This window comes from Thunnus thynnus, chromosome 15, assembly GCF_963924715.1.
Source record: "Thunnus thynnus chromosome 15, fThuThy2.1, whole genome shotgun sequence".
Lineage (NCBI taxonomy): Eukaryota > Metazoa > Chordata > Actinopteri > Scombriformes > Scombridae > Thunnus > Thunnus thynnus.
Genome location: NC_089531.1, coordinates 30,210,307 through 30,234,495, shown reverse-complemented (window position 1 = coordinate 30,234,495; position 24,189 = coordinate 30,210,307). Strand labels below are relative to the sequence as shown.

General features: G+C 40.0%; 2 protein-coding genes across 4 annotated transcripts; one reads left to right on the top strand and one right to left on the bottom strand.

Annotated features, from left to right (window-relative positions):
* Positions 1 to 5,874: 5,874 nt before the first annotated feature.
* polr1h (RNA polymerase I subunit H) lies at positions 5,875 to 8,946 on the bottom strand. 2 transcript variants are annotated; one of them, XM_067611726.1, is made up of 5 exons: positions 8,845 to 8,946; positions 7,518 to 7,637; positions 6,728 to 6,831; positions 6,525 to 6,634; positions 5,875 to 6,443 (listed from the first exon to the last, which is right to left on the bottom strand). In XM_067611726.1, the coding sequence occupies exons 2-5, from the start codon at positions 7,633 to 7,635 to the stop codon at positions 6,419 to 6,421; spliced, it is 357 nt and encodes a 118-aa protein (XP_067467827.1). In that variant the 5' UTR covers positions 7,636 to 7,637; positions 8,845 to 8,946; the 3' UTR covers positions 5,875 to 6,418. The 2 variants fall into 2 exon arrangements, with proteins under 2 accessions (XP_067467827.1, XP_067467826.1); XM_067611725.1 differs by lacking the exon at positions 8,845 to 8,946 and adding an exon at positions 8,390 to 8,528.
* ddx39b (DEAD (Asp-Glu-Ala-Asp) box polypeptide 39B) lies at positions 8,515 to 22,813 on the top strand. 2 transcript variants are annotated; one of them, XM_067611716.1, is made up of 11 exons: positions 8,515 to 8,604; positions 9,885 to 10,108; positions 10,400 to 10,527; positions 11,843 to 11,935; positions 12,028 to 12,211; positions 13,425 to 13,543; positions 17,593 to 17,724; positions 18,242 to 18,351; positions 20,607 to 20,751; positions 22,129 to 22,276; positions 22,380 to 22,813. In XM_067611716.1, exons 2-11 carry the CDS (start codon positions 9,895 to 9,897, stop codon positions 22,394 to 22,396), a joined length of 1,290 nt encoding a protein of 429 aa, XP_067467817.1. In that variant the 5' UTR covers positions 8,515 to 8,604; positions 9,885 to 9,894; the 3' UTR covers positions 22,397 to 22,813. The 2 variants fall into 2 exon arrangements, with proteins under 2 accessions (XP_067467817.1, XP_067467818.1); XM_067611717.1 differs by lacking the exons at positions 22,129 to 22,276; positions 22,380 to 22,813 and adding an exon at positions 21,060 to 21,490.
* The last annotated feature ends 1,376 nt before the right edge of the window (positions 22,814 to 24,189 follow it).

The window sequence follows — 24,189 nt, the reverse complement described above, 5'->3', positions numbered from 1 at the left end:
AGACTAGCAGTCCGAGCAGTCATCATGGTGCTGTTATGTCAAACCTGAAAAGTGCCCTATTGACAATTGTAATGAGGATGAAACTATTGAACATTTACTCCTAAAATGCCAGAGCTCTAAAGATGTGTGGGGGGAAATGGCAGGAGTTGGTTTTAATGTAAATGTAAACTATAATTCAGTGATGTATGGTGTCTTCCTGGAAAAGATGCCAAGGTCACATCATGAATTTTATTAACACTAACATAACATTAACATTAACAATTTTATTGACAATAATATGTACAGTAGTAACAAAAATATGGAAGACAAGGTGTGCTGGGGTCCTTCATAAAGCCACCATTACAAGTGATGTTGTCTTTAAACAAACAGTAACTGAACTGAAGAGACAGAGAACAATGGAGATCAGACAAGAGACTCAGACCTTGGCACTTGTTAACTTTGTAAATGTATGCTTTGTATTTTTGTTATCAGTGTTATTTAATGATGTATTGCTGCTATGTTAATGATTAAGATTGATGATTATATTGATTGTGTGTTTTATTGAAGCTTTTTTCTTACTTTTATGTATATAATCTCTCCCCGTGTAAAACTTGAAGTAAATTTAAAAAGTCAAAGCAAACACCTTGCTAACATTGTAATTTATGCTATCACTGTTATTTAATGATGTATTATTAATGATGATGTATTATTATGTTGAAGATGGATGATTGTATTATTACTGTATTTTACTGAAACTTTTCTTTTTCCCTTTATGTACTTTGTAATTTTCCTGTGCAAAAACTTAATAAAGTATATTTAAAAAGTGGAAACCACCGCATTGTGCTGTTTGTGAGGAAGTACTATATTTCCACACCCTAAGCAAACCAAAAGACATATGCAGTGAGAGTGACCTGGACTGTGGTATTGAAGGCTGGACAGAAGTATGTGGTAAGAGGCCACGCCCACATTAGAGAACCTGTTAAAGGAGAAGTGATGCTCAGCCCCACCAAAGGTTTTGTCGAGAAGCACAGTGTTAGTTGCGTGTGTCCTGGTAGAGACCCAGCCCTTTAAAACCGTACCCCTCCACATCTTTAACCCTGGTAATACAGCTGTAACCATCAAAAAGAGAGACATTGCAGGGTTCCTCCAGCCTGCAAAAGTCCTGCAGCCTGCCACCACCACAATCAAGCCAGAACAACCAGAACATCCCACTGTTCCCCAACACTTGCAGGAGCTCTACAACCAGATTTTAGCTGAGCTCAATGGAAAAGAGCAAGTCCAGCTAGCTCAGCTACTGTGCACCTATGGCAGTTCAGTTCAGTTCAGTTCGGGGCGGGGGAGCGGGAGGGGCAGCATAACAACAATAATAACAATAATTATAATAGAGATATGACCAGCAATAACAAATAGCAGCAATAACCAGAGAATGACACCAACAGGACCACGCCACCATTCCTGCACCACTCCTGTGGTGAAGGCCCACAGCCTGCAAAACAAGAAAGCACAAAAAACTCTGGGGAAGAAGCCACATTAGTAACATGCAGTAATGTTACATGAATGCATACAAATGGAGAGGAGGAGGAGAGAGGAGTTCAGTGCATCATGGGAGGTCCCCCTGGCAGTCTAGACCTATAGCAGCATAACTAGGGGCTGGTCCAAGGCCTGGGGCCTGGTCAGCCCTAACTATAAGCTTTATCAAAAAGGAAAGTTTCAAGCCTACTCTTAAACATACAGAGGGTGTCTGCCCCCTAGGCTGAATCTGGAAAATGGTTCCACAGGAGAGGAGCCTGATAGCTAAAGGCTCTGCCTCCCATTCTACTTTTGGAGACTGTAGGAACCACAAGTAAGCCTGCATTCTGGGAGCGCAGTGTTCTAGTGGGGTAATAGGGTACTATGAGCTCTTTAAGATATGATGGTGCCTGACCATTAAGAGCTTTGTAGGTGAGGAGAAGGATTTTAAATTCAATTCTGGATTTTACAGGAAGCTAGCTAGTTTTTGTCAGTACATGAGCAGCTGCATTCTGGACCAGCTGGATAGTCTTTAGAGACTTGTTAGGGCAGCCTGATAATTAGGAATTGCAATAATCCAGCCTAGAAGTAACAAATGCGTGGATTATTTTTTCTGAATCTTTTTGAGAAAGGATTTGCCTGATTTTTGCAATATTACGTAAGTGAATAAAGGCAGTCCTTGAAATTTGAAGTGTGAAGCAGTGTGTTCTCAACTGGACCCAGTGACCTTGGCCACACGAGCCTGGTGCAGCATGACATTGTGACTTGACCAGGCATCCCAGTTAAGCAGCCGCCACGCCGTGACGTGGGAGAAACAACAGGATGCCGATCAAGAAATACAACAAGCGTACCAGAACGTACCACCTCTGCATAAACTACAGGGCCCTAAACGACTGCACCATTTCCAAGAAACCCTTGACATCTTCTCCACTGCCAGATGGTTCAGCATGCTGGATCTTGCCTCTGGCTAATGGCAAGTTGAACTGACTCCTAGAGCTTGCCAAGCAGCAGCCTTCTACCCCAGAAGTGGACCTTTATAAATACTGGGAATACACTCATTTCCAGTGGACTGCAGAATGCCAGATGGCATTCGACAGACTCAAGCACCTGCTAACCACTGCACCAGTCCTGGGTTACCCACTAGACCAAGGCAACATGATACTGGACACTGATGCGAGCCATGTTGGCATCGGTGCTGTTCTGTCACAAGTTCAGCAGGGCAGGGAGCGTGTCCTGGCCTATGGGAGTCGCAAGCTGTCCAAAACCGGACGGAACTACTGCACCACACGGCAAGAACTAAACATAACACTAAAAGTAAGGAAATTTGTGTTTGGTAGATTATTTCTTTGTTGTAACAATGCCTCTTGGCAATAAATCTTATAACGTTGGAAAGCCTGTTTATTTCCCTTTTAAATGGTGCCACATTTGTAAGGAACATGCATTTGTGGGATGAGCAGTAGAGCTGAGTATGTGGGTTGCACCCATGAAAAATATGCCAAATCTTCTCTGCCAATGCCAAACAGCTTATTCTGCCATTGACTCTTGTTTGGTGTTTGGTCACTTGGATGATTGAAGTTTGAAGGAACAAGACATACTGGCAATTTAACAATTTATTCATTTAACAAACAGGAGCCTCAGTAGCATGTGGAAGAACCTAACACAGCCACAACAGCCTGGCACCTCCTCCTCATGCTGGTCACCAGCCTGGTCACACACTGCTGTGGGATGGCATCCCATTCTTCAACCAGCATTTGTTGGTTTGTGGGGTTTATCAGAGAATACCTCCAGAATTTGGAAGAGGATGGAATGGCCTGCCAGCAGTCCTGACCTCAACCCCATTGAACACTTGTGGGATCAGCCTGGGCGTGCTGTTCGTGCCAGAGTGACCAACACAACCACATTGGCTGACTTGTGACCAATGCTGCTAAATCTAATATACTGAAAAATTTAAAGCCATGTTCAAAGTCCATTTAACTGAGAATAGCAACTGCCTTATTTGAGCTGGATTTAGTCTGTGTTTTAGTCTGTATATGATATTTGTATTCCCTATCTGTTGTGTTTTATTTCTGCTTGTGTGTTGTCTTGGCCCCCTCAAAGAGATTTCAATCTCAAGGGACTTCCTGGTTAAATTAAAAAAAATATCAATCAGAGGGACCAAACCACTACTTTTGCTTTCATACTTTCTAACTACATTTTTCTTTCTCAGAAGTGGTTCTTATGATGTGCTGTCAGACCACGTTAGAAATCAAATGTGTTTATAGTTGTTTGAACAGCTTCACTCAAAAGTGGAGTGAAAAGCTGACCATAACAGAAAGGGGAGGGGGACAGGGAGACGTGGTATTGTTTCACTATGGAGATAATGGCGCAGCAACACTGCAGGGTAAACAGGATAACCAGGCGACCTTGACTAAGCTGGCTGCCATACACCCATGAGCATGCTATAGCTAAGTGGTGTGCTGTCAAAACATTCCGAATGGAACTCGCACGTTGGAGTAAGGGGATTATTAAACTATTTTGACAGTAATTGTTTGGGTCACAGAGCGTATTCTTCACACGACTGCATGCACCGAACCATGACGGTTTGGGACGAATACACTTACTGTTACACCCCATAGTGTTTGATTCCCTCAGTGCCCTGCAGTATTTAAGGTGTTACATATTTTACCTTATGGGACTTTCTGGCACAGTACTAAACTGGTTTGAATCCTACTTAAAGGACAGGGACTACTTTGTGTCTGTAGGTAATTACACATCTGAGCGGACAAAAATGACATGCGGAGTTCCCCAAGGCTCCATTCTGGGGCCTCTTCTGCTCAACATCTACATGCTCCCACTAGCTCAGATTATGGGAAACAACAAAACATGCTACCACAGTTATGTGGATAACACACAAATTTACATAACCATATCACCAGGGGACTATGGTCCAATACAAGCACTGAGTAAGTGCATTGAACAAATCAATGATTGGATGTGCCAGAATTTTCTTCAATTAAACAAAGACAAAACTGAAGTTTTTGTTTTTGGAGCCAAAGAAAAACGTTTAAAAGTCAGCACTCAGCTTCAATCAATAATGTTAAAAACTACAAACCAAGCCAGAAATCTTGGTGTAGTCATGGACTCAGACCTGAATTTCAACAGCCAGATTAAGACAATTAAAAAGTCAGCCTATTATCATCTGAAGAATATATCAAGAATTAAAGGACTTATGTCTCAGCAGGATTTGGAAAGACTTGTCCATGCATTTATCTTCAATAGACCTGACTACTGTAATGCTGTCTTCACAGGTCTCCCTAAAAAATCAGACAGCTGCAGCTGATTCAGAACGCTGCTGCTCGAGTCCTCACTAAGACCAAGAAAGTGGATCATATAACTCCAGTTCTCAGATCCTTACACTGGCTTCCTGTCTGTCAAAGGATACTGCTGTTGGTTTATAAAGCACTGAATGGTTTAGGGCCAAAATACATTTCTGATCTGCTGCTACATTATGAACCATCTAGACCTCTCAGGTCATCTGGGACAGGTCTGCTTTCTGTCCCCAGAGTAAAACCTAAACATGGAGAAGCAGCGTTCAGTTTTTATGCTCCACATATCTGGAATAAACTCCCAGAAAACTGCAGGTCTGCTGCAACTCTAAGTTCTTTTAAATCACAGTTGAAGATTTTTCTGTTTGCCGCTCTTTTATTAAACCAAATTTGAGGGTTAATATTTTACACTGCACTATAACTTTTATTCTCGTTTTATCTGTCTTATTTCCTTTTAGCTTTTTATTTCCAATTTTAACTTTTTAATTGTTTTTATATGTCTTTTTACTTGTGTTGCTTTTATATTCTGTTTTGATGCCTTTTACACTCTATGTAAAGCACTTTGAATTGCCTTGTTGTTGAAATGTGTTATTTGCCTTGCCTTTATCATTCTTACTGGGGTGCTGAGCTTGGTGATCTCATATATAGTAATTCCCAGCATAGCCCTGTCCAACCTCAACCTGAGTTTATGTCTAATCAATGCCATTTCTTTTCAAATGTTACACATTGTAGCTTTAAAACTTCACAAAAGATCAAATGACTATGTGTAATGTGAAAGGTGTCAGTTATACTGATGAACTCGGAGAATTATCACTAACTCTGCTGCTCACCTTAGATCTACCAAGCTTTTTAGTCTCTTTTAGCTTGTTTTGGTTTTATAGCCCACAAACTCATCAGTGTTGTTTGAGATCAGGTTGGTTGAGACCAAAACAGAGCTTAAAAGAGTTAATATCAGACTGCTGGATGTGGAAATAGGGGACTATTAGCTGACACATTAGCCATATCAACTTTATAAGGTGTTAATATGTCAATGTTGATGTCCCTAAGTGGCCAAAAAAATACTGCTACTTCAAGAATAGAGTTGATTTCACATTAACATTTTATTATAAACAACTGCAGTTGTATAAATGTCATTTTCTAAGTAAACAAACTTTATTTTGTGTGAAAGTTCATTCTTGACCTTGGAATCAGTAGTTTGACAAAAAGATAATAAAAAAAATAATAATTAAGATCCATTCAATAACTTTTCAATGCCTTTCAACAGCATCTCATGGTCTTCCTAGGCAACCCATCTCCATGACAACTGGGCAAACTCCATCCACTGAAGAAGACCATAAGATGCATAAAATGAGAGCTCCATAAAAAGCTAGTAAGTGTATCTTGAGTTATGTGAGTTGAGATTTTTGTCAAGCTAGTCAAACTGTAAATTCAGACAGTCACTGAGATGTTCTGCAATGCACAGCTTCATTAGATAAACCAGAGGTGAAGGTGGTGCTGTTTGCTCTAATTCTAACTTATATTTACAATCTGTTTGTTGAGAAAGTATCCAACTATCTGAAACCAACAGTGGCCAACAGGAGAGCAGATGTATGGAGAGGAATGGAGAAGCTGAGTGAAATGTCCTCTCAGGAGTCCTCCTTCTCTTGATATCTGTAACACCAAAATCAAAATGATCAGCACAAGATCACATAGAAGCACTAGATCCGAAAATTATGTGTTGATATTCATCACCTGCAGTGTATACAGGTGAAGAAGACAGTCTGGCCTTCGTCTGCAGATCTCATCTGCCTAGTGTGGTAAATCATCCCTTCTTTATTACAGCGAGAGCAGCGTCTGTCGATCTATGAGAGCAGCCATACAGATAACAACATCAACACAGTGTACAATTGTCACCATCACACACAGGAGTCAGCTGCAGCACTGTCTCTTCTTACCACAGGTCCCTTCAGTTCTGAGTCCTCCTCATCCTCCAGAGCCACTGATGACTGCTCCACAGGGTTAAAGATGACCGTAGAGCGTATTTCCTGGCCTGAGAACTCTGGACAGTAAAATACATACATGTATGTATGTATGTGTGTCAGGGAAATGTGCAGTTATCAAACCATGATGTACGATGTCAAAAATGTTCATAGGACTATTTTTTCCAATGAAAACAGTTCACAGTGAGGTCTGTGGATTATCCAAAAGCACAGAGGCATTGTTTCTGGAAGGAAAATTTGCTGTTGAAGTTTTTCATTTATTTATTTTTTTAATGCTGTGACTAGCACAAACAAAATTCCATTCACCTCCACTGTACAGTGGTGGAGGCAAAAATCTTAAACGTATCTCAAAACCTGGACAAACCACAACTACTTGCATGGATAGATACCAGTAGGAACAAGAAAGAAAATAGATGTTTTGTAATTTTTTGAACAGACCCTCTAAATGTCAGTTACTCTGCTCCGGTGATTCATATAAAATATTGTTGAAATGCTACAGAGGGCCCCTTGGAGGCAGATCACCAAGTGGTTTTTGTATCATTTCAAAAGGTGGAGAAGAACATGTTTCCTATTCCAAAGAATGATAAGATTGGAATCAGTGCACTGTGGGGGTTTCTGTGCTACAGAGACACTTGCATGGGGTGTAAAGGATTAGATTGTAATGCCTGTCTCTCTGTTGCTCACAGTCACACAGATTGTGACTGAGGAGGTTAAATACATGCAGAACTTGGTAGAGAGTTGGTACCTGCTACAGGGATACAGAAGGAGCAGCGGGGGCAGCGGACAGTGTCCTGTATCCCTGGGAGAGGAAGGACGTTCCCACACTCTGGGCAGAAGTTGGGATCACCACCAAAACATGACATCACTATGTAAAGACAAGCGGCTTCATTAATGTACTTTAGGGGGAGACAGACTAGTAGAAAAACTAACTGCAGTGGTGGAAAGTAACTAAGTACATTTAATAAAGTACGGTAGTTAAGTACAATTTTGAGGCACTTGTACTTTGAGTATTTCCATTTTGTGCTTCATATATATATATAACACTCTAAATTGGGCCATTTTGCATAATGAGTACTATGCTTATAATTTACTTAAGAATTTGAATGCAGGAATTTTACTTGTAACTGGGTATTTTTTTCATGGTGGTATAGCTACCTTTACTGAAGTAAAAGATCTGAGTACTTCTTTCACCACTGACTAACTGACACACACCAGCCTTTGCTTCCCTTCTCCAAATGGTCATTTTATCCATAATTGAGACTGTAAATGAAATTAAGTTGTTCTTCAGTGTTCTGTTCGTCGTTCTCTGATCAGACCTGTCGGTTTATTTGAGAATAACATCAGGTTACACTTCAGTGTTTTGAGTTTGAGGGCTTCACTTTTGTTTATGTCTCATTCACGACTTGGGCTTTTAAAAATTCGACTTTAAGACTTGATTTCCAAATAAAATTAAATAGTTAATAGGACTGCGTGTCCATAAGAATATGCAGTTTTACAAGTAAAGAGGTAATCTAGCTAACACTAATTTACACTGAAGAAAGCACATCACCTCAGCACGTGAGACTAACGGCTGATTCAGAGGAAAAAAACATTTTGTACCAGAATTTACGTACTCACCTGTTTGATGTGTGAATAACGTTTCTACCTACAAATAATACGCAGTTTTCACCGAAACACCCCAACTTTTCCGTTACAAGAATAAAGAACGATATACAACGCGGAGTCCTTCAAGTTATCGCCGTCGCTTGCTGATGACGTCATGTGCATACGCTAACGTTAGCGCTTTGCTTTGAACGGAGGCGTTGATTCACTTGCATCTCTTTTACTTAAAGGTATGTTGTGTGCTTCAAGTCATTTCAAACCAACAGCATTAGTAGTTCATACAGAAATATATCCGCTATAATTCTGAAGTTCAAATTTAAACCGTGTGCTGCTTTAGCATGCGAGTTGTTGAGTTGCTTGTTAGCCGTAGAGCTAATTGCAGCTAGTTGTTGAAATGCCTAGGTTGTTTTTTTTTACACCGAACGTTAACATTAACGTAACGTTACCTGTATTCACTTAAAATATCCTACCGTCACACTTTCCCCCGAGTCTTCGTCAGGCTAGGAACGTTAAAATTACTGTTAGAGAAAGAAGTTAATATGGTTTGTTATCTGTAAATGAATGAAAGATGCCAGAATAATTAACAACATACGCTATCAAGTTTGTTTGATGGAGTCACAAAACCAATTAGCGTGTGTCTTCATAGCCACAGGGATTTTTGACGTGGGAGGAGCGCCTAGATAGATAGCTAGCTAAGATAATATGAAAATAAGGCAGAATTTTGCAACAGTTCAACATACTTCAAATCCATGAGTTGAACTCTGACAACTCTGTAATTTAGGAGGCCAGTACACATTACTTTCATGTTCTGAACACATGATTTAAGTGATGGATGTCACAGCCAGTTATTCAGCAGCAGTATTTACAGTTGAAAGAAATTAGCCTGAGACACACAACCATCACTTCATAAACCACCTCTGTTAAGTCTCAGACATGCTGCGTGAATCCTCAGCAAGCTAAAGGCAATTGATACCTAATATTAGACAGTTATTTCTGGTTTGGCATCTCTACCATATAAATGGATTTTCACATGTAGCCTATATCAGTCCCACTTTCTTAGAGATCTAAAAATAACTGTTCACCAATAGCTGTCCTGTACTGAAGTGCCAGGAGATGCAAAACCTCTGAGATAATACAGATCTCCACAGATTGAGATACCTCTGAGCTGTGAGCACCTCAAGCAAATAGTGGTTTGATGTAAATGTGTCAGAATTAGCAAAGCCTATTATCATCTGTATGTTTGTGAAGGGGTTGGTAAGCTCATTTTGTACTGTGCTGTTTTGTTGATTTTTATGAAATAAAATAAAAATCAGTAAATGAATCCAATCAACCCCCTCAAAAAACATGGTTACAGGATTTTATTATAGCAACTTAAGTAACATTATGGAAGTTACCTCCGCTCTTGAAAAACTACAAATGTGAGAGAAGTAGAACCCCTCTAAAATGTAATATTGTTTAATACAGCAGTCCTGTCATAAATACCTCCTTAAAGCTATTTTTTGTTTTGCAGCTGTGTCAAGATGACTGAGAACGACGTAGACAACGAGCTGTTGGACTATGAGGAGGATGAGGTGGAGGCTGCAGGGGTCGGGGATGTAGGAGACATGTCGATAAGGAAGGAAGGAGTGAAGGGCTCTTATGTGTCCATTCACTCCTCTGGATTTAGAGACTTTCTGCTGAAACCAGAGCTGCTCAGGGCCATAGTGGACTGTGGGTTTGAGCATCCATCTGAGGGTGAGTTATCTGTGAGACATGGAAATGGATTTGCACATTTTATAAGTATAATATACTGAAAAGGGGTAGGAAGCAAATACAAGTTTTTTATTGTATGATTGAGAAAAACTTGATAAAACTGGTTTGGTATAAAAATTAGGTATTTTGGGAATGTCTGGGATAAATGTACACTTGCATATACAAGTTAAAACAAAACAACCATAGTTGGTTTGCTTGAGATTTGGATTTTCCTGATAAGGAAAAAGATTTACCTTAATAGAGAAACATTTTGGATGTGTGTTTCTCTTGCAGTTCAGCATGAATGCATCCCTCAGGCGATACTGGGTATGGATGTGCTCTGTCAGGCCAAGTCTGGCATGGGGAAGACTGCAGTGTTTGTTCTAGCTACTTTGCAGCAGCTGGAGCCAGTCACGGGACAGGTAATCCTCCCTGCTGACACCCAATATGTCCCTCCCTTGTGACCCACCCATAATGTCTCTGTCCACAAATATCACTAAGAGTCACTTTCTTCTAGAAATAAAATGCAGAATATAAGTTCCATCCATACTGCAGCACAACATCTTATTGCACCATGTATATATATATATGTACACACCATTTCATTTCATGACCTGTTATTAGGAAATAGGTTTGGTCCAGGTTTAAAGGGGAACTCCACCTATTTTCCACTTCAGCGTTGGTTTCCAGGTGTTGGGGAGTACTACTGCATTTGTAAAAAAAAAAAAAAAAAAAAAGTTGTAGAATGCCTTTTGTCTCCAGAGGAAGCTGTGTCTAATAAATTGCTTCAAGTGATGTATTGAGTCAGCGTCTGTTGGGGCTGAGGATTACAAGTTTGAAAATGAACAAAATCTGGGGCTGTGGAGTTAGAAAGAAGTGAGGTTAGCAGACCTCTGTAGCCTGCTCCTCATCTCTGCTGGAGGCTAGCAGCACCAGGCTACATTAGTCACTACTAGCATAACACTCTTGAATCTCTGACTGAACTATGGGTGGTCGAGTTGCTTTGTGGGTAATGTAGGCACCAGGATTTGACAAGGAAGACGAATGCATGGAATGAAGACTATACTCTGGTTCTGCTGCATTGAGTTTGATACTTTTTAAATGTCCATTCTGAGTCTGACATGATGTAAGAGTGCAATGCTAAATCAGTGGAGTACTCTTTTAATATACATACATTACATCAAATGTGACTCAAGAATGTGTTATAAGGATCCACTCTTAAGTTCAAAAGACAGACTACTTAATTACATTCAAATTGGGATTTTATATAAGATGTAAAATCAGACCAAAAAATACAGATATTTTTATTAGGTAAATTCAGAAAGATCAGTTTAAATAACCTAGTTACCATGGAAACGTCTGTGACGTAAATTGGTGCAACCAATGTAAAAAGTTCCCCAGTAGCAGAGGGCAGTTATAATATAATGCTTTTAACCACAACCTCATTATAATATCATTTTATATACACTATATACACACCACAGTATTGGCAATGTTGATATGAAAATGACTTAAAATAAATGGTAGAGTAAATTATTGATGCCTTGTCTGACAGATTGTAAAACTTGCTTTGTGTTATGTATCAACAAAAGCTGATTTGAATTAGCAAATGCAGGCAGGAAATGTTTTTGGTCAGGAAAATATAAATGAATATAATCAGGAGTGACAGCAGTTACATTACAGTCACAAAAGCCATAAGAGGATCTTGTAATTGTGAGTGTCATTGTTTTGCTTCAGGTGTCGGTCCTGGTGATGTGCCATACCAGAGAGCTGGCCTTTCAGATCAGCAAGGAGTATGAGAGATTTTCAAAGTACATGCCCACTGTCAAGGTAAACACTGTGACCTGATTCTCCTCAGCAGCCCAAATCATGAGCCTCTGTCCCTGCATCTTTACGGACTGTACATGTGTCTTTCCCTGCAGGTGGCAGTGTTCTTTGGAGGGCTGTCTATAAAGAAAGATGAAGAGGTGCTGAAGAAAGACTCTCCTCACATTGTGGTTGGAACACCGGGCCGGATCCTGGCACTGACACGCAACAAGACTCTCAACCTGCGTCATATCAAACATTTCATCCTGGATGAGTGTGATAAGATGCTGGAGCAGCTCGGTTAGTACATATGCCTCTCCCCATACACAGCCTCATATTCAAAGGAAAAATCCACTCTAAAACAATTGACAGTGCACTGAAGTGGGACAAAAGTAAGTAATTATGTACAGTATATTCTCCTTAAGATGTTAAAATTGAACATCAACAAGACAAAGCTGTAAAAGACAGCGTTGTTTATAGTAGACTACATCTTGTGGTTGTCAATGAGATGGCTGAGTTGTCATCACTTGTATGGAAGTATGAAAATCCAGTAACGTGAGGTCGTATATAGGAACCAAGGGTGGAGTTTTCCTTTAAGTCATCATTTATTATTCATTTTCTATTTACTGTCACTAATTCAGTTTGATATACTGTATATACATATTCACACACTCTGATGTGCTCCAGTTAAGTCAGGTTAGGGCTCATGATGGTCCCCCTGTGGAATCAGCAAGTATTTGAGGATAACTTTTTGAGCCCTGTATGCACACTTTCCATAAGTCTGTGACTCTGCAGACCTTGCTTAAGGGAAAAACTCACTCTTCCAAAGTTGGAGATGTTCCCCAGAGATAAAGCTGAGCTACTGACACAAGCAAAGTGCTTACAAGGGACTCTCCATAACCTGTTGTTCCCCTTCTTCTTTCCACAAAGTTAGGTTGTTAAAAAATAGGCAATAAATGAAAAGTGCAAAGCAAGAATTGCCTTTGAAATTCTTCTCTACATGTTACAGGCTGTGCTGTCTGTGTGTTATGGGTGTATAAATAAATAGAGGTCTGTCTGCACATTGATGATGCATTCGGTTTAGCTCAGTAGTCAGCGCAGTTGTCTATAATCTGGGAGACTGGAGTTTGAGACCCGGTGTGGGGACCTCCTTCGTAAGATAGTTTATTCATAAACACTTATTTTAACTCTTTCATATCCTAAAATTAAAAGCGTAATAAAAAATAAAAACTGGATTTTTATGCCTATTTCCACTTTTATTCGAATACAAATATAAATATAAATCATTTTGCTGCTTCAACAAATATAGATACAAATACTGGGCTCTCTGCACATCCCTAATAAATATATTATACCTAATAAATAAATAAATAAATAAATAAATATGTGTGTATGTAATACATATATGCATATATAAAGTCTGTGAGGGTTCAGTGTTTAGGACTTAGGATATTGGAAAGGGTCTTTGTTGAACTTCGTGAATACTGATGTGAGTCACTATCCTCTTCTTCAGATATGCGCAGAGATGTCCAGGAGATTTTCCGTATGACTCCCCATGAGAAGCAGGTCATGATGTTCAGCGCCACCCTGAGCAAAGAGATCCGTCCGGTCTGCAGAAAGTTCATGCAAGATGTAAATACGTCTCTCCACTCGCATCCACCATGCCTCCTCTTGCTCCCTCCACACCTCCACTACTCCTTCCCCTGTTGTGCCACGCCTGCTGGAGCGGCGGGCCTCAGAGTCCATGTTGTCCTACGACCTCCATGAATCCAAGTTACAAGCAAGAAAGAAGTTTTACTCCAAGCAGCCCCTTCAGTGCGTGGGGGATGTGGGGAAACGTCTGTCCACAGCGCTGTCATGTCAGAGCTCCTTACCGCTATAACTGGCCAATGCTGTCTCTGACGCAGCCTGTAAACATGCTGCTCACTTAAACCCGACTTAAAGCTACAATATGCAACTTCTTGTCTTGAGGGAGGCAGTGTTATCAACAAAATAGCATTTAGTCTGAAGCCACCAGAAAGCCACCACAGACAGAAATAGCAACAGGCATCTAAAAAGCACGTTCATCAACATCTATCTGACCGCTTCCCTTGTTGTTGCACAGAGGTCACTGCTCTGTAGCACTGGCCACACAGCTACATGCCAATGAGTCACACACCCACAGTTATTCAAAAGATAGTGTCAAGCCAGCAGGGAATCACAGGCACACACAGTCTGATAGTGTAATATAAATATCATGCCTTTGCTGCAGTGGTGTTTTAATTGTAAGACAAGTTGCATACTGTAGTTTTAAGGTAAAATCTCATTATTGTCCATTTGCTATACAAATTGGCACTTTTGTCTGTTTTGGCATCACTACACTTCCTTGGTTTTAAGCTTTAAATCTTTAGTGGGCTGCAGTTTCACTTCTTTGGTAGCCACATGAGCCCATCTCCAAGCCCAAAACCCGTATTTATCAAAGTTCTGAGAAACACTCTTAAGTTTAATTATTCTTGATTGGGCCTTTAATTATCAGATTATCCTAATAATGTTAAAGATATTCCCTGGACAGAACTATGTCATTTGGTGGTAATCATAGGAAAACTGCAATGTTGTCGAAAGAAAAACTCCCAAACATTTAAACCATTGACTATTGGAAACTTTACTCTCCATTTTTGCCTTTAGACTGATTTCACATTTTTGCATGTTCAGGTGATCTGCTGTTGCAAATCTTTCATTAATTGGAAGTATACCAATTGTATGGTTTCTATTTTCCCCTATAATTACTACCAAATTATCGTTAGGGAAAAAACCCTACCTAAAGCTCTCAAGTGATCACATGATTAATCCTATGTGTGGTCAGACTCAAGGATTCAAGCTACATGCAATCGTTCAATCTTAAAACAATCTTTCCCTACATTTTCCCAGAAAAAACCCTACAAAATAGTAGGAAACAGAAAAGATATTGTAGATAAAACCATTGCCACCCATGAGGAGCACAAAATGTGTTATATACGGGAAAGCAAAGGCTGCAACTGGGTGGCTAACGCTACCCTATTCTGAATTACGCACATTGCTCATCATGACTAATGCTGTATTTTCATTCCAGAACATCTGTCAGAAGGTCTGAGCTTAATTACCAGAAAGAGATATTTTTTCTTAATGTGCAAGTTGGGCTAGTAATTAAGAAATAAAAGAATGAAATTTGATATACAAAAAACATTACTTACTAAAAATATAGTATAGAATAATGTGTCCAAATCATCATTACATGTTGAATTACCTCTACAAAACTTAGACACAGTAACAAAATGAAGAGGACCTCTCTGCTATAAAATGCTGAAGACAGCTAGCTTTTGCAGTACCATTAATGAAATACAGTAAAAGAAAAGCAGATGTAATGTTGTAGAGTAAATTAAGTCTTCATCTCTGAACTGTTAGGTTTCACCACCAAGGAGAGTGTGCTGTTAACTTGTAACACAAATCCATCATAGGAGGCAAAAGCTAATTTAAGAACGTAAAGATAAATAACCCCAAACAAACAAAGAGAACTCAGCCAGACAGCTTGTAGTGGATCACAACCTGCTCGTTGAGCATATGCAGTCATTTATGGTACTTCTCTGAAGTGGAGAGCACATTTTAAATAGTAACTACACACTCAGATCCTGCTAGCTTCCTCCCTCCCAGGATACTTAAAAAATGCAATCGAGGACTGAGCATCAACGACTGTAGGGGAAGCTGGAGCAGCAGAGTTACTTAAACTTTGTTAACTGCCTCAGAAAAAATACCAATGCAAAGGACACAAAAACCCTACAACACCTCACAGGCAAACCAGTTATCTAAAACGAGAAAGTTGCTGATTGTTTAGTTCCTGCTTTGGTCTTCAGCTGTAATCCAGGCATCAAAGAGAAGATAGGAGGTTTGTGACAGTAGCATGTGTTATAGGGTTTTGACTGATTGACTCTGTCTGGTAGATACATACATTCTACTGCTAAGATGTTTTTTTTCCAGCCTGGCTCTGACCGCTTGTTTGGGTAGACAGATACCAGCCAATACAGGGAGCACATAAATGATAATGTAAAAGGCATCATACAGACTCTGCTTACTGGTAGATTCTGCTAGTTGTTGCCACAGTGGATGGTGAGCCAAATAAATCCTCTCACAACTGGAACACTGGAGCAGGCAAATACTGATGATGTCTGACAAGAGCCATGACACATCATTGGAGTGGAACAAATATTCCACCTTACTGTAATTGTTAGGTTGCACAAACAACCACTTAGCAGCATTAATGAAAAGTTTTACATTTACAGTGGATCAAATTGCTTTATGTTGTGAGTAAGGTGTTTCTCGTACTAGTGAACCTACAGGAAATTATCACCAAGTCTGCACTTCCTTTCAGCTCCACAGAGTTTTTTAGAATATTTAAGCTCATTGTTGCGACCTGCAATGTTACTGTTTTAGTTCAGTCTAATGGCTCTCATCAGCCTGGTTTCTAACAGCAGCAGCAGCAAGCAGCTGTTTTCAGTGAGAGAGCTCTGCTAAAGCCACTGTACGCTACCTGCTCAGCACCAAACAGCAGACAGACACAGTTAGAGATAAGCTTGTCAACATAGTGGAGCAGCTAAAGTGCCAGATATTTCCCTCAGGAGTTGGTAGAGAGCAAAGACAGAGCTGAACGAGAGTGAATATTGCCATGACAATTTTATATGCTCAAATAGGTTTTTGAGTTTCTTCTGCTGCCACTGGCAGAAAAAATAAATTGATACAGCTTTAAGAAAATATGAAAACACCTTGCAGAATCTATTGTTGTCAACAGTAAGTTGTCACTCATGTGGGACACATCACGGTGTAGGATCATTCACACAAAAACCCCTTTTGTTGTTGAAAATATTCACTCAAACACTTCTAGGGTTAGGAAAGTATAGATTGCAGAAAGTAGTGGAGTAGAGTAATGGAGTGGAGTAAATGTGTGTGGATTTGGTGTTGTGGAATTTTATTGGAGCAGTTAAAGTTGTGTAATATTGGTTGTATTGAATTCTTGACAATTCTAAATTGTTAGAAGATGCAGATGAAGCAGCGTTCGATTAGTTTGTTGTATTGATGGGATGAATTCCCTTGTTCTTACATGAGACATACCGCCAAGATGCAGACAGGGATAAGTGGAAAGATGGATGAGTCTGCATCGGTGCATGCTGTGCACCTGAATTGATGGAATGTTAGTCAGAGCAGCCAGAGTGATCACAGGGATCGGGATTTGTGATTTTGTGAGGAACAGAAAAACCTTTTAGAATGGATTTGCTGTGTTGTCATTCTTCTCAACAGTGCAGGGTGATCACGCCTGTTTTTTTTTTGGGTGTTTAGGTTTATCTGTGTTTGTTGGATGAGTGTTTTGTGGGTAAACTACCCCACAACCTTCCTCTCCTCTCTGGTATCTGCTTCCTCTGCACCTCTCTCTGTCTCCTCTCTCACTCTGCTTCCTTATCGGTACATTTCCTTGCATCCCCTCTGTATCACAAACCTTCAAACTGTTGTATATCTCTGCCAATCTGTCCTGTACAACTCTCCCCTCACACTGCCACATTCTGTCTGACCTACTTTAATAAACTCCACTTCCACATTCCCTTATTCCAACACCCACACCCCTCCCCTTCAATCTTCTCACCCCCTTCCTAACCCTGTGCAACTCCTGCCTGCTCCAGCCGATGGAAATCTTTGTGGATGATGAGACCAAGCTGACCCTGCATGGGCTGCAGCAGTACTACGTCAAGCTGAAGGACAATGAGAAAAACAGAAAGCTCTTTGACCTTCTGGATGCTCTGGAGTTCAATCAGGTATGTCTTCATCATGTCTCTATAGTCTTCTCTACTGATGTGAGTGCGGCATCGGATGTGTGTTCAAATTCTTATATTGGCAGTTATATTTTATGTTTGCAACATTACATGCATGTTAATATGGGACAGAAGATGTGCAGAGACTGTTGGTCAGATAAAACAAGCAAAGTAAAGATATCACTGTGGGTTTGGAAAAATTGTAAATGGCATTTTTTTCATAATTTTTCCCCATTTCATAGACTAAATGAAATATCAATAAAATCCTCATCAGATGAACAGAAAATGATTGTTGGTTGCAACTCGAATGTCAGCGTTCAATCATAAGTCCCAGAAGTAGTGGTGTGAAGAAAGAGTAAAAAGAGCCTGAGACAGAAGTTCATACCCCACCCACTTTGTCATCATCACACACCTGTGCAATCAGTGTACTGAGGCCTTAATGTTTTTTTTTATATGGATGCACAAGTGGAGTATAGAAACGCTGACAGTAGCTGAGTGACTGTGTTACTCTGTTGTCCAGGTGGTGATCTTTGTGAAGTCTGTCCAGCGGTGTGTAGCTCTGGCTCAGCTGCTGGTGGAGCAAAACTTCCCTGCCATTGCCATCCACAGAGGGATGCCTCAGGAGGAACGGTACCTGAGCCATAACAATAAATAACACATTAGCCTGCTTTTTAATACTCACAACTGTGGACAGTTATCATGCTGCAGCCCTGTTTACTAGTGCGCACATGTGGAATGCGTCTGTGTCCGCAGACCCCCGGAAGTATGAACAGAACCCTTTGCGTGTGCACAGTCTGCAGTCTTGCTGTATGCAAGTCCACAGCTGTCCGCAGATGTGGAGTGTGGAAAGTATGTAAAGGCCACACGCACTTTTTGGTCCCCACACTTCTGAAATTAATCCAGCACCCCTGGATCATTGTCATGTTGTAAAATTCCTCTCCTGCCAACCTTCTTTAGACTGGTAGTCATCTTTTCACTCAGTATTTGGGTATACAAACCTGCTCTCATAGTGCCATCGCCAATATACCTTTTGCACTCATGCGACCCCATATCAGTCACTGTGGTAGTCTGGCCAGGTTCACGCCAAACATGCTGGACCCCTTCTGATCCAAACTTATTCATTTTGGTTTCATCTAAACAAAGAATGTGCTGCCAGTATTCATAAGGCATCAGGCATTCATCAGTCTAATCTTGCAGTTTTGTGCCCTTTTGTGAGCAATTGTTTACTTTTTGGACGTCACCCATAGAGGTTGACTTCATGCAATATCCTTCACACTGTCTGAGCAGTCACTGAAACACCAATGTCCACAGATAATCCTTGTGTCAAGTCAGAAGCACTTGCCCTTCTGTTTTTCAATGTAAGGTTGTGTAAATAGCAAATTGTGTGTGCTGTCATTTTTTGAGGACAGCCACTGCACCCTCTGTTATTGGTAAGTTATATGTATGAGTCCTTCTGTACCTCCAAATCACTGCTGCAACTGTGTTTTGGCTTCTGTTCAGTAGTCTACTGATGATCTTGTACCCTCTCCCATCTTTATGAACTCTCACAATGTGGTTTGTTATGCTGGCCCCACACTAGAAGATAACTAGGCAGATTTTGGGTCTGATTCGTCCCTCTTGACAGTTGCAGGTGTGTTCCCACTTCCAGGCTGGTCTGAACAGATTATCTGCCCAAATGATCCTGTACTGTTAGAGGTTTACAGGCGTAATCTTAATGTTACCGACTGGATTGGAGTCTCCCCGATTTCAAATCCTAAATATCAAATATGTTTATCACTTGAAATCATTTAGTGTGAAAGGAACAGGGATCGAAATAGAGCAGACACCTGCAATAGCCAATGAGAGCAAGCTGAATGGGAAGCGTCACCAACCGGATGTCACCTCCAGCTTGTGCTGCAAAATGTATAAGCCATGCTGATTCTGTCTTCTCAGCCATGACTTCATCCACATTTTTTCTCTTTTTTTATTTTTTGGTGCAAACACTTAGCACACACAACAGGTAACCAGGTGGTTTCCCATGTTTTTAAAATCAGTTAAGATTTGAAAATCTAGTGTGCACCAGGCATTACTTGTTCAGGCAGTTCCTTACCATGTGGAGCCATGTTGCATTAGACACAACCCAGGCTAAAATTGAGAAAGTTGTGGTGTTCACGGGTTCTTTTATGACCTTGTTCAGGCAATTAGTACCACAGGTGTACTCACTTTTGTTTTAGTGTTGTTGCATTGAGGTTGTACTTTGAGGCCTGTATTTTCAATGTCTATCTAACCTGTTTGTTTTTAATTATAAATAAGATCAAATAGCCTACACTTGACCCAAGTAATACTACGATTATTGTAAGATGACACAATTTTGAATCATTTAATATTTTAGTGATATTGCTCAGGGATGTATTTCGTTTTGTTAGAATAGAATAGACATTTTTATTGTCCACTCGTGGAAATTAGTCTTTGGCATCACAGACAGCGTTACACTTGAAAACTTCCTCCACCATGGGTTAGAATACATGAGATAAAGACAAGAAATAAATGGGCCTGTAATAAACGGTTGGGATGAAAGTGCTAAAATGATAACAATAAATAGTTATCTTGAATAGACATGATAAAAACAGCAGCAGTCACTAATATCTAATAAAGTCATTAGTTTAGTAAGATGAGACAGGATGGAATAAAATATCTCTTAAAGATGTTTCTCGTTGCTGTGGGTACCCTATATTGTCTTCCTGATGGGAGTTTTTCAAATTCATATATTGTACATAAATTTATGTACTGTATATGTATATTCTATACATTATCTATACATGTATGTTGTTTGTGTAGGTCTTGTTGAACTGAAAGGCAGCAGACAGCGGGAATGCTTTAACCAATTGCTTCTTCACTGTCTTTAGTTTGTCTCGCTACCAGCAGTTCAAGGACTTTCAGAGGAGAATCCTGGTGGCCACCAACCTGTTTGGACGGGGGATGGACATTGAGAGAGTCAACATTGCCTTTAATTATGACATGCCAGAAGACTCTGACACTTACCTACACAGGGTAAGGCTGTGTTCACACCGACAGTAGCACACAGACATACACAAGTGAACCCTACTCTGTAACCCAGTGTTCATTTATACCTATTAAAGCTCATCATATTTAAAGGTTTAATGTGTAAGAAGTGGCCAGAATCTTAGTTTAAAACATTCCCAAATTAACTAAAATTATCAACAGAATATGAACAATAACAGTTATGACGTTATTTCAAAGACCTATATGTATTGTATTTCAGAGATATCTACTGAAGTTAGCATGCTAACCAGCTAGCTTCGGCCTGTACTGTCTTGTAATACCACTTTGTACCACAGGGATGTGATGGTGAGTCACTGTAGCGTCCAGTCTGCCCACAGAGTCCAACATGAAAGGGAGAAGAAGTATCACTGGCAGTGATGTTGGGGCCAGGCTGAATGCTGTTGTATTTTTCGCTGTAGGACTGTTAATATGTCACTTTATTAAGTTTTAATATTTTTTCAGGCAAGAAAGCAACCATGTAGATTCGTAATATGTGGTTAGTTTATCCAAATAACACCTATTTGGAAAGTTGCACCAACGTTGTGGGAGCAGCCGGCTGCTGCTGCAGATGCTGGCTAGAGAGACATCAGCTGATCATGTCAGCTGATCCAACAACTGCACTGAGTTGCACCAGTTACGTGAAAGCTGGTCATTTGGCATCGTAGCACATCATAGTAAGCTGGATCGATATTGAAATACCATATCAATAAATTCGGTTTCTACTGGATTACTGTGTGTGTACTGTGTTGTAAAATAGCAGCAATTAATGAAAAAAATATGCTGTGTGGCAGAAAAACTGTTGTTTTACCATCAGTGAGTTCTGTGATATTTTATGACACCTACACAAGGGGCATGTGTGTAAATATTTAGTTGTTAATTAGAGTTATGCTGTAACTGTAATGTAATGTCTCCATACACCATAGCACAGACTCACTGTAAACAGTAAGCTTTATGCTATATTCAGGGAGTGATACTGATGGTGGTGTGTGTGTGGTGGGGGTGGGGGTGGGGATGATGTGCTGCCCCCCATTTGTTTGGATCAGGTGGCCAGTTCTTACACATTGAACCTTTAAGTTATACCATTATAATGAAATTGGTGTCAGCTATGAAGTTATGAATAATTTTTTGCACATTGAAAGTAACAAGAATAAGACTGATAAAATATTCTGTGTTTTTCTCATTGTCAACAAATCCCATGAAAAGATCTAAACCAGGAATGTGTTAACCAGCTCCACAACAAACTACTGATGTCTGAGCCTTTTCACAGGGCAGAAATCAAACACTCAGGATGTAATGTGTCATATGTCTTCACCCAGACTGAACACTGAGGTCAGCAGGTAGAAGTAAGCAGTGTGTTGTTGACAGGTGGCCCGAGCAGGCAGGTTTGGCACAAAGGGCCTGGCTATCACCTTTGTGTCTGATGAGGGCGACGCCCGCACACTCAACGACGTCCAGGACCGCTTCGAGGTGAACATCAGTGAGCTGCCCGACGAGATCGACATCTCTTCTTACAGTGAGCTTCCATTTATTCTATCAGCTTTGGATTCATTCAAACCTACCCTTCCACTAACCTCCCCTTTGTGTGTGTGTGTGTGTTTGTGTGTGTTTCCCTGCAGTTGAACCAGCGCGATAGATGAGCCAGATGCTCCCCTGGGTCTCGCAGTCACTTTGTATTTGCAGTTTCACTCTGATGGTAGATGCAGACTGTCTTTATATAAACCTTGGCATGTCAGGCAGCAGATTTTTTCCTAATCCTGTCACGTTTGCTTTTTTGAAAGAATTAAAGTAGTACAGCGGTGGTACAGCTCCCTCTGCAGGAAGAAATCAGACAGACTTTTTCATTATTAAATATATATATATAGTTTTATTTAAGTTTCTGATGTCAGTATTTGTCAGTGCATATTTAATTTTGATATTGAGCTTAATGAGGGAAAGCTGCTTTGCTAGATGAGATAAGTTGACTTTTTACCAGTGGATAGTAGAGAAGAGGACATGACTAAACATGGTTCACTGCTGTGTGGAGAAATAAATCTGTTTTTTGCCTTGTAAAGTGTGTTTTATATTTTTATTATTATCAACAAATTCAACAAACTCACCAAAAGCAACAGTATGTTAGTCCACCTCTCACCCTGTCCACAAGCCCCATGAATCCTACTGAAGATGTAAATCTTAAAGTCCTGAAGAACTGAAAACACATTTAGTCATCCATTTTTGCAGTCAAAAATATGAACAAGTTTTTAAAAAATATATATTAATAGTTTTGTATTATTAAAAGGAAGAAAAAAGGTATGTGGGGAAATGGCATTTTATGGAATTAACACAAAACTAGGAGGAGCCATCATGAAAGCAATTAATTTTAATACATTTCTCCCTTTTGGTTTCTAATTTTTCGTAAAGGAAAACAGGACAGGTCATTTACAGACCAGATATGTATTCTGTAGCAGACAAAAAAATGGAGAAAAAAAGGCATGAAATTATAGATCACAAATATACAATTATATTTTTTTTAAAAAGTCAGTAATTTCCCAGAACAGCTAATGTTAATGTTAGGAAACTTTACTCAAACAGGAGGAAATAGTGCATATGTTGGGGACTACTTTCATCTGTGGATGAATACACATTTCATAGTTCTCTAGTGAGTATTTCTGGCAGCAGGATGGTTTATAGGAGATCATCAGCCTTGTCTTGTAGAAGTGTTGTAAAGCTTGGAAGATACAAAGTGCTTCAAACTCAGAACATCTTTATGACTCAAAACTCAAATAGTCTTAAAAATTTGACTTGCATGTGGATGATTTCCCACCGTATGTGGGGTCAACATGCTTACTGTTGCTGTGTTTCTGAGTTACCTCTTATGTGGACGAAGGATGTTAAAACAACTACCTTCAACATGTTTGTAAAACAGGAAGCAGAGCAGGAATCCAACAGGATGACCAGAGAGGAAGCAGAGAGATAACTGCTGATCACAGCTCACTTTGTAGGACACACAACCATGGTGTTTTTGCTTTTTTTGCCTAACCTTTGACTGCAAAATGGGTAAGCTTTTCCCAGCCAGTATGGAGTATCTCCACCAGATAGCCATTTGTATTGTCTCTTGTAGTTGTCACTTATCTGAAATTCAAATCACTATATTTATTTAGGCCTATGACTTTATTCAAATTTGAAAATCATTGAGGGCAAAGCCCTCATTTACAATGACGTCAACCAAGAAAGAAGACAATCAATTGAAACAAACATATAAATACAATTAATAAATTAAAGCTGCAAGCAGCGATGATTGGGCCCTCGCACCCTTGCGCATGTCGAGGCATGGCGCAGTCGAAAGGCATCTGTCACGGGCATGTAGATGTTTTCAGACCCGGGCTGTTTTCAGACAGTGCAAAAAGGAGATAAACATCACTTCCTTTGTCCACTATTTTGCATGTTGCC